Source organism: Poecilia reticulata, linkage group LG7 (assembly GCF_000633615.1).
Source record: "Poecilia reticulata strain Guanapo linkage group LG7, Guppy_female_1.0+MT, whole genome shotgun sequence".
In the NCBI taxonomy this organism is placed as follows: domain Eukaryota; kingdom Metazoa; phylum Chordata; class Actinopteri; order Cyprinodontiformes; family Poeciliidae; genus Poecilia; species Poecilia reticulata.
The window spans coordinates 16,758,053-16,769,079 of NC_024337.1; the positions used below are offsets into that span (position 1 = coordinate 16,758,053).

Below are 11,027 nucleotides of genomic sequence, written 5' to 3' on the forward strand. Positions count from 1 at the left end.
TACACCAGGCTGATTTTAGCTAAAAGTTTTTCATAATAAACAGGAATTTGTTTTTAAGATGTTTTTGTCCTGCATGAGATCTGATTGCAAACCATGTCTCTACGTTTTGATTGTCTGTTCTCATTTTGTTTTTGTATTAAGAAAACCAACAATAACTGAATTTGTATTTTTTCTTTGTCTCATTCTGGTTACATTTTTGTATAAATTTATCCTGATATATTCAATGAATGAAGGGAAAACACATCTAAACATCTGACTGGAATCCCTGCTGGTTGGGTTAGCTGGTTGGTTTAGCTGGTTGGTTTAGCTGTTTTTTTAGCTGGTTTGTTTTACTGGTTGGTTTAGCTGGTTGGTATTAGAAACAGCTGAACATCGTCAGCACAGCCATACATATTCCCTCCAGACATAATAAATAAAAATCAGGGGGCTGATTATTAAACCCTGAAGGACTCCAACCAGCAAATCCTCAAACATGCGTAGAAATGAACAGGTTCGAAAAATTTCTTTAAAAACTCATCGCTTTGTATTTGTCCCTGGACTTTGGCCTGGTCAGCCCCAATGATTCAGTTACACATTTCCTGCTTTTTATCCTCTTTGTTCTCCAGATCAGACAGAAGCTACTGCTGTATTATATTTAGCAGATAAAATTGCGTATGATTTTATGTGCTAAATAAAATGAAATCATATTTTTCCTCACAATTATTAATGGATTTTGGTTTTTGTTGTTACTGTTTGGTGTTTTCATGTTTACATCCTGCGCCTACAATTCAAAGCATTGTGGGAAATCTTTTAAAAGTAAACAAGGAAACTTGTTTCTGTTTAGAATTACAGATTGGCCAAACGGTGTGAATTTTAACTTATAGAAACCACTGACATTTTTCTAAATGTCTCCAACTAAAGTTACAGAAATATGAAGCTAAAAAAAGCAATATGTTGACAGAAAATTATAAAGATTTTGCAGGTGAAGTTCAGGATCATTATAACTAAAACTTAACTTTTCATTAACTGACGGAAATGTTAATTGATGCAGAAATACTATAACTAACTGGAACTGTATTGTGTGTTTATAAAACTAAAACATAATGAAATCATAGATATAACATCCTTTGTTTTTGTGTTTATGAATCTACTTCTTAGCCTTTTGAACTGATGTGAAACAGATTTTTTTTTCTCACACCAGCCGTTTACGTCAACTGTTGGGGATTTATGGCGCTCCGCTTCTCATGACGGCAAAATGCCGACGACAAAAGTTTGGAGAAAAAAAAAACAATCAATAAATCAATATATACTTGTAATTGTATCTTCTGTTGAGTATTTGTTGCCAAATCTATGTAAACATAATAACAACACTTTGGTTACTTTTTAGGTATAGAATTCAAAAGGTCAAAGTATGAAAAAAACTAAAACTACTACAAACTAAAACTAAGCAATAATAAAAATGAGCAAAAACTAATTAAAACTGAATTAGACAAAACGTCACAACAAAATAAAACTACTAAACTGAACTCCTGTCTCTCTGCTCTGATAAAACAAAGCTGACGGAGCATCCTCAGGGGTCAGAGGTCAAAGCTGTGCTTCATCCTGGGCTTTTCTTTTTGAACAGATTTTAGCTTTTATTGTGCAGAATATTTTACTAATTTAATGTATTTTGATGCTTATTTCACAGTGTTGTGCTTGTATTGTTTTTTATTCTAATTTTAGTGTTTTTTTTGTTTACTGATGATTTATGGCTTGTGTAGAACTTCAGTCGACTATTTTTGTTTTACATATGCTCTAATCTAGAAATCAACTTTGACTTCTATTGTTTCCATGTTCTGCGTGCAGGAAGCTAGCCAGAGATCAATAAAGAAATTATTTACCTGATCACTAACTGCTTTATCTACCAGATAATCACTAAACATTTTTGATTAAAGATCCATGAATCTCCTTCAATCTGCTGCTGAGAATCAGCTCATCTGACCTGAGTGACCAAAACTCAGTTACAAAGTTTTATAAACTTTAAAGGTAAACTCAACTCAATCATTTTAAAAAAATGTCCATTTTAGGTCACAAACGGCAAGTTTCTCATGAATCCTCTTCATGTTTTAGTACAGCTTGTAGATGTTGCAAGGTGTTGTCACACCGACTGTTTGTCTCAGTCATGCAGATTAAAATTGTTTTATTTTCCCAGAAAGGATCATAAAGAGGAACCGAAAAAACAAACAAACTGAGAAATAAACATGAAAATGTTTCAAAACTGAAACGGAAATCTGCCAGGAAGATGAATCAACATTTTAAATCAACACATCACTGCTTCAGACACTAAGCAACAAATCTACAGTATTTTATTTGTATCAATGGAAATTCAAGAAAGTCGACCTTTAATTTTTAAACCTTTAATCCCATCTTTGAAAAAGTTACATTTACAGGTTTTTGTCTGGAAAAACAACTGAAAATAATTGAAAATTGTATTTTTATTTTATTTAAATTATAAAACTGACGTAATAAGTTGTTGCTGAATTTCCAGATTAAATTTTACATTTATATGATTAACTTACTGAAGTCTGTATTTTATTTTATCAGCTGCTCCTGCAGTAACAGAGCAGCGTTACTCTACAGGAACATCATCTGAATGAAGGTGTTTTAATCAGTCAGATTAAAACACCCGATGATGAATTTAGCAATGATTCTGTAGATGAACCAAAACTACCAGAAAATCTTAATTCAGTTCATTTATATTGAGACTTTTCCCAACAGAAGGCTTTGTTAATTTAGATCTGTTTTAAAATGATTTATATTTATTGACTTTAAAGTCACAGAGTTAAATGTTTTCCATTAATGTGTGACAAACCAACTGGAAGAAGCTCAAGACAATACAGTGGAAGGAAAACTGCTCAGTTTGTTTTATACATGATCTGGAAAGTGTGGTGTGCTCTGTTGTGCCTGTTGGAGCAGCAGCTGAGAGGAAGCTCTGTTTCAGGATGACCTTTGACCTAGAGAAGGTGGTGGGAGAGAGAAGGCCTAAAGGCTTCTATATGTTTAACCTAAAGTGCTAAAATCATCTCTCACAGTTGTGTGATGAAAATTATTGAACTATTTTGGCAGAGCTCTGTGCAAAGTGTTGTGTGATCAGGATTTGTTGCCATGTTTTATGAAGAAATGCACCCAGACAGCAGAAATGATCATTCTCTGAGCAATTCTGTACGATTTTTGTGATTTTTCACTAAAGATCATGAAGTATTCAAAAACTCCTGGATGGAAAATGGAAACCATCGTTTATGGAGGAGGCTGTCTGCAGAAAGGTGGCGTTCTTGTACCCTGAAGCAGGTAGATTGGCCCCAGGTGGTCAGTGCCGTTTTATGGAAGACTTCACTGTGGCGGATTTAAAGGGCCAGTATCAAGAAAAATCGACTTTTCTGATTTTTGAAAACAATGACAGATTTTGACAAATATTAAACCTTTATGCTTGCCATTAAAATATTTAGTTGGCATCAAAACTAAATATTAAATTTATTAATTATATAGTTTGAAGTGGGCTGCACAGTGGTGCAGTTGGTAGAGCTGTTGCCTTGCAGCAAGAAGGTTCTGGGTTCGATTCCCGGCCCCGGTCTTTCTGCATGGAGTTTGCATGTTCTCCCTGTGCATGATGGGTTTTCTCCGGGTACTCTGGTTTCCTCCCACAGTCCAAAAACATGACTGTCAGGTTGATTGGTCTGTCTAAATTGTCCCTAGGTATGAGTGTGTGTGTGCATGGTTGTGTGTCCTGTGTGTCTCTGTGTTGCCCTGCGACAGACTGGCGACCTGTCCAGGGTGACCCCGCCTCTCACCCGGAACGTGAGCTGGAGATGGGCACCAGCACCCCTCCCGATCCCACTGAGGGACAACGGTGTCAAGAAAATGGATGGATGGATAGTTTGAAGCTAAATGTTTAGCTTCCTCTGATCTTCTCCAAACACAGAAAAGGTTTGAGTGTTTGTTCATTTAATGTTTCTAAAGTTCAAGTCATCATTAGAAAATGTGTTCAAAACTTAGAATTTACCAGAATACGTCCAACATATCCAGGCAGATATTACAGTTTTTTTTACATGAACTGTTTGATGCAGATTTTAGTTTGTTTTCTTTATGACGAGTTTAACAGCTTTTAAAACTAAAAATATATTTAAGATTTTATTGAAAATCAATTATTTTCTTCACTAACGACCAGAAATAAATACAACAGTAACAATCTGATCAGACAACAGAAATTTATTTTCTAGTTTTGTGACAGTGGATATTATTATTGATTATAACAAACAGACGCTTTATTTATTTAAACAAGATATTTTCACAGTTCAATTTACAAAATAACTTTAATCCCAAATAATCCACAGCTGGATGAAATATGCCTCAGCTTCATCCAAGATTAATATTTTATGGTACAATTATGAATTTGAAACTTTCAGTAAATGTTAAGTATTAAGAATAAAATCACTACTCTAGAAAAAGTTTTTATCATTTAATAACAGCATCATAAAATATTCCTGATTACATAAAAATAAGTTCAAATTGTTAATTAGTGCTATTATTTGGATGGTGATTATTGAATTAATAATGATATCATATTTGATGATGCAAACTTTCTTTTTATTCTTTTTAATATTTGATGTAATATTATCAGTGAAAAACATTCTAATAAAGTATTTAATGACATATTTTAGTACTAACATCTTTTTACTTTTTCCAGATGTTACTATAAAATTTACAGAAAACTTCTGTCACATTTAAGCTTTTGAAAACCAAATTGTAATTTATGAGAAGTTTTACATAAAAAACATGTAATTTAGATTTTAACTTCAATAGTAAAATAAAATAAATATTTTTGCACTTCCTCCTTTATTTTGAAGATTTTTATGTTTTTTTAAGATAATTATTTTTTATAGCTTTATGTAAGCTTATAAAAGGCGTTAAAATTAAAAACTAAAATTAACAATGACACCTTGATTAACTGCAATAGAATAACATTTTCTACGATACATTTTATGTTAAATTTGTGGCAACCAGAAGCTGCCATTAATTAGCTTTACCTGTTTTTACATATTTTCTTAAAAAGTCTTTCATTCCAAATGACTTTGACTTTTACATTTTTTTAAATTATTTTATTTACTTTTTATTTACTTTGTATCTTTATTATTTTTTATTGTATTTAAGTTATTTGGATTTTGTTATTTGTTAATTATATTATGTGACTTCTGCTTCATTATTTTTGTTTACAACTCTTTTGTCTTGTTGGAGTTTAAAGCTCTCTACATCTAAATCAGGAATTGGAACTCCAGAGCTGCAGAGTTTAGATGCTGCATTTTAATTTCTGATGTAAAATAAAGACAAAAACTGAATAAATAAATTACTTTTCATGTTCAACTTCATGTGATTTAAAACTCATGTCACGTTTTTAGATTAATTTCAGGGAAAATATCAACTGAACCATGAATGTAAAGACAATCAGCCAGGAAATGTTTATTTTTCATGCATTTATTGATTTATTTTCCATTTCTGAGGGAAAGAAAAGCTCCATTATTGGTTCTCACAGGGAGGTCAAGATCAGGTGAGAAAAAACAAAACTATAAATTCATCCTAATTCTACAAACCTTTGGAACAAACAGATGAAGATACAACTATAAAATTATATCTGAGAGGAAATTTGTTGAGAATTTTATTTCATGATAGTTTATGTTTTATTTAAGCCCAGTTGTTTGTTTTATCCAGTTAATGTATTCACACACATCCATGATTAAAGCTGGTAACACACATGCATAGTCTTTTACACCTGCAGAAATCACACCATAAATCTTCTTGTCAAAGATCACTCCTCCACCGGAGTCGCCCTGTGGGAAAATAAATATTAATACATTTATTTATATTGTAAAACTGAGACAGCTTATATTTAATGTTCAGAGAAATTAAAGAAACCAACTTACACAACAAGAATCCTTGCCCTTCTCTTGAACACAGAATCTACGATTGTGCCCTTTATAATTCTGGCTACAAGCTGGACAGTCAACAACTTTCATGTCGACACACTGAAGATGTGGTGGAATAGGAGCATTGGTTACTGTAGAGAAACATGAGAATCATAAACATGTCCTTTTCTCTACCTTCTCTGTAGAAACAGAAACAAAGATTTTATTCTCATAACTTCAATATTTCTCTCACCTCGCCGATTATTGGGGCCGGTTGTCGTTGCTGCCTCTCCTGCCAGCTGAACAGAATCGCCTCTAAACACAAATGTAAAGAATAAAATGTAAAAATACAAGATATAGAAAATWAATTATGAAGAACAAAGAAAGAATAGAAAATTAATCCATGAAGGACTTCATCCACCTCCAGTCCTCAGTGTCCTGCGTCCTTTACATGTGTCTCTGGTCCAACACACCTGAGCTGAACGGGTTCTGGTTCTACTGGTGGCCTGATTACCTGACTCAGGTGTGTTGGAGCAGAGGCAGCAGGACTGGAGGAGTGGAGACAGAAAACCTGAAGTCATGTTTTTGATCAGAGAAAGACTTACTTTTTAGGACGATTACTGCAGTCTGGTAGCTCAGCAGGTGGAATATCTGTTACTGGTGTCTGAAGCTCCAGCAACATGATGTCATGCGGCTGGTTGTTGTTGTCAGTATAAACCACCGGGTTGTGTTGGATTATCTGATCGTCCTGCTGAAGATTCCTTTGACCCCGTGGATGAACTCTGAGCATTGCTGTTATAGTCCTGCAGAAAAGGTTAGATTTTAGTTAACACACAGAAAACCGGATCATCTGCAGATAAAAACTGTCTTCTTGTTTCTTTCTCACCGTCCTTGCTYCCAGCAGTGAGCTGCAGTCAGGATCCACTGAGGGTGGATCAGAGATCCTCCACACAGGTACGTATCAGTACCATCCCTGCTCAACAGCCGAACATGATAAAGACGCTCGTTGTTATTACAGTTTTGACCTCCAATGATTCTCTTCTGCAGAGAAACATCTGAGTTCACTGAAACACCTGAAGAAGAAAAAGGAGGATTTTACTGAGAAATCAGGAGCAAACATGTCGGCTGGAACAGAAAAAGGATAAACAATTAAAGATTAAAAAGCATCACAGTTTCAGTCTGAAACAGAATCAGAGGGAAGTTTGAGAGTCACAGAGAGCAGGAGCCTCCCTGGAACCAGTAGAAGTGTCTCCAGTGTGTCCAGTGTGTCCAACTCACCCAGGCCCAGCAGCAGCAGAACCTTCAGYAGAGCCATTGCTGGTCCAGATTCCTGTGGATGTCTGCAGTCCTGCAGCAGCTTTTAAACTCTGTTCACAACTTCCTGCTGGAAAGAAAGCCACCAATCACAGGACGGACACCGATCTGTCCAATCACAGGACGGACACTGATCTGTCCAATCACAGGACACTGGTCTCTTCCAGGCTGGCTGGGCCCCTTACATCTGATCCACGGCTCTCCAGGCTCTCTGTGCATTTAACAGTTTTTATTTCTGGCTGCTCTGTCAGTTTCAGTCCAAATGTTTTCATGACAAAGTAAAGAGCAAAGTGAGCTGAATATTTGTAGGATTCCTTTAAATTTAAGGAATCTTATTTTATCCTTAGGAAGGTTAAAATATGGTAGAGCTACCAGTATGTGAAAATATTGATTAAACTCAACTTGACAACCTGAAACAGATTCTCCTTCACTGAAGCATCTACTGCCAGGTTTCCAGCAAACAGCTTGTTGGTGAACACATTGCTAAAACTCTTGGACAGTTATGGCTTCTGCTTCAACTCAGGTTGTAAAATCAAGTTTAAAACTGTCCTCAGTCAACATGTCAATACTTTGAATTATATTAAAGTGGTTCCTTTGTTAGCATCCTGTCACAGTAGGAGCACATATTTAAACTGTCATACAAAGTTATTATACTCTGTAACTAGTTTATTAACCCTTTCATGTATGAATTATGATGTTTTTTTTTTTTAAATTTCTTAAGGCATAAAAAGGTAGGACAAATTTTTTTTTTTTTTTTAAGGTGATCAATTGTAATTTTCTCCAAATACAAAATTGTCTTCAAAGAATACATCAGTAGTGTTGTTYTTTAGGGGTTTTCTGTTGTCACAATATTTTTTTTTACCTGCAAGAGTAGAAGGAGGGACCGTTGGTTGATATGCTTTATTGTCTGTAGGACATATTGGATTTAACAAAAATAATTTCTTGCATTTGCAGCTGATGGCCAGTAGTTGACAGTGTATTTTATGATGCATTAGTGTCCACTTCAGTGGTCTGTGTGCATTTATAACATAAAAACCCACAATAAGCACAAGAAAATGGCTTTTAGATAGCTGTCCACTGTAGTGACCACTATGCATGAAAGGGTTAACATGATGTTGAACATGTAGTTCTTGGCTGCTGCATAAATGTGACTTAGACATAGGATGTACACAAACCCTTCATTTGTCTTGCTGTCTGCAGCCTTGCTGTAKGATTCATTACAATATGCCACATGAAATCATTTAAACATATTGTGATTTTTTTTTTAAATGCTTGAGTTTAACACATTCAGCCTGACAGGAATTCACAAGTTCCTGCACAATTGAGGCTTCAGATATATTTTAATATCAATTTTTAATACTTATATAATATATATAGGGGTATCCATTAAACAGGATAATATTCTATGGATARCCWRACCAGWGCATTTGGTCAGAGTSTYARTGGAAATTTCTTTCAGGTTCAGGTTAGAGGAGCTGGTAAGGGTTAGGAGTCAGGTAAGTGTTACAATTATGTGGSAGCAGTTAATRAAATGAAGATGAATTAATGCAAATTCCCAATAAGCTACARTAAGTAAGATTTATGTGCGTGCGATGAAAAATATAATTAGTTCCAGGTCATGGAACTTGCATTTGTTTGCATATAAACTGCAAATGGTCATTTGCAGTTGTGCCGTTGTGCCRTTTTTATTTCAAACTGCTGGCTTGAGATACACATCCATCTACTTAAGCAATAGCTTTGTGTCTGACTGTGTCGTAAAATATTTCACTAACTGATCCCACTAAGGCAGCCAGGTGTGCGTGTTTGCACTTGTAGAACGTTGATGGTTAAATTTGCCTTAATGCTAACAGAAGACATAAGGATGTTGGCTGTTACATAGAAAATAATTCAACATGAGGAATGATTGAATAATAAAAACATTACCCCAAGAATTCAGCACAGAAATAAGAAAAATAGTGAAAAGCTGTAGAGTAACTTGTATTTCTTGGATAATTTAAAGAACATATTACATTCATCATTCTCTGGATTGGATGTTTTTTCTCCCCGCAGCATTCCCAATGAAATTCTGAATCAACAAAAAGATTTTAGTTAAAACTTTTCAGTTAAGATCAGTGAATGTTTTTTTTACCTGACTCCCATTGTAGCTCCTGAATAATAAACATATCCAGCAATARCCAATCAGGAGTTTATTATTGTCCAAAACCTCTGATTCAACCATTTGTCATGTTGAGCAGAAGAAGCTGAAATTTAAAAAGACAATTTAGAAACTATAAATATAAAAAACTCAAAATAAAACCATCACATYGTTACTACATAAAATAAATGGATTTATGTTTYAAAAAACAAATGGTGTGTTTTCTAAAACTGAAGCTAGGTGGATTATTATGAAGAACCTCACAATCAAAATGTGAACAACCGTATAGAATATCATTTAACTCTCTATTTCTGTTTCTCTGTCTTCACAAAGCGATTAACTTTGTGAAGCTTATCTTTTCATGCAAACGTATTTTTAAAACTAGCGTGACAGATTAAAGAGACCTGTACTGTTCCTCTGGAACCATCCAAATTAACTAGAAACAGCATCTGACACAATCCGTCAGATTAAACAGACTCCACCGGCAAACCTCCAGGAATAATAACGTCCAACTCCAACATGTCTCTGCTTCAACACACCTGGATCAGAAATTAACCCAGACATTTTATTCAGGTGTGTTAAAAGTTGCTCTTCTGTTTGCAGCGCTGCATCAGAGCAGGTCATGGAATAAGATGGCAGCACCAACTGGCTTAAAAATGGAATAGAAATAGAAATAACCTTTATTGTCCCACAGTGGGGAAACTTTGGGTACCAGCCGCAAAGTGACTGGCAAAATATATTTAATTCAACAAATAAACCCAGTTTAGAAAACAATCATCCTGGATTTGGTTACATTTTCATTCAGACCGACTGCAGACATGTCTTATGGACAGACTCTCCCCACTGRTYATGATGAGATAAAACCCATCAAAGTGAACCTTCCTCYAGTTTGCAACCAGATCTAAAGGAGATTCTGTCTCTGTCTTCTTCCATCTCTAACCCATCTGAAAAACAGAAACAGTCAGGAGGACGTTGGTGTCCTTTCTGACCCCTGAYCCTGAAACAATCCTTAGACAGCTGCAGATGAATAGTGGCGATTGTTTGTCAAACCAAAATTCCTATAAAAATGTGATCCATGAGCCACTGCTGCTGCACTGAGGCAAGCAAATAAGAAAATGAAACGTTCCACTGTTACCTGCTGGTCAAAAAAAAATACAGGGTAAAAGTGTGGATTTTAAACGTTCTAATGATGTCAAACGCATGGAAATAAAAATAAATTGTTCTTTGCTACGAAGTTGCCATGGTTTTAGGTAAATGCTTTATCCACATGCAGAGCACACAGGAGTCAGGTGAAAAATTATTAGAAAGTTTACTGAAGAAATCCCATGAATCTGAATGTGTGTCTCTGTCTGGAGAATCTGGGAGTCTGGGGGGAAACGGGAACAGATTGGAGATGAAATGGTTGTAGACTGAGGAAATGAATGAACAGGACGAATGAAGGTCTTACTGGTGATGATGATGAAAGTTCAGCRAGAAACTTGAGACGGGMCTGTGTGGTAATCCTTGGAGAGGCAGAGGGAAGCTGTGAGGTGGTGGAGCTGTTGGAGGTTCTCTGCGTCTGGAATGAGGTAGAGGAGCAGAACGACAGCCAGGGAGAATATTCTGAGTCTGGGGATCATGAGGAACAATCAGCAGACTTGAGGAGTAGAAACCAGGAAAGAGTC

The 11,027-nt window shown here is 35.4% G+C and overlaps 1 protein-coding gene across 1 annotated transcript; it reads right to left on the minus strand.

The window, feature by feature from the left end:
• Positions 1 to 5,481: 5,481 nt before the first annotated feature.
• Positions 5,482 to 10,827, minus strand: LOC103467769 (trypsin-like). Its single transcript, XM_008414434.2, has 7 exons — positions 10,811 to 10,827; positions 7,194 to 7,299; positions 6,802 to 6,988; positions 6,521 to 6,718; positions 6,169 to 6,230; positions 5,934 to 6,067; positions 5,482 to 5,840 (listed from the first exon to the last, which is right to left on the minus strand). Exons 2-7 carry the CDS (start codon positions 7,228 to 7,230, stop codon positions 5,691 to 5,693), a joined length of 768 nt encoding a protein of 255 aa, XP_008412656.1. The 5' UTR covers positions 7,231 to 7,299; positions 10,811 to 10,827; the 3' UTR covers positions 5,482 to 5,690.
• Between the last annotated feature and the right edge of the window lie 200 nt (positions 10,828 to 11,027).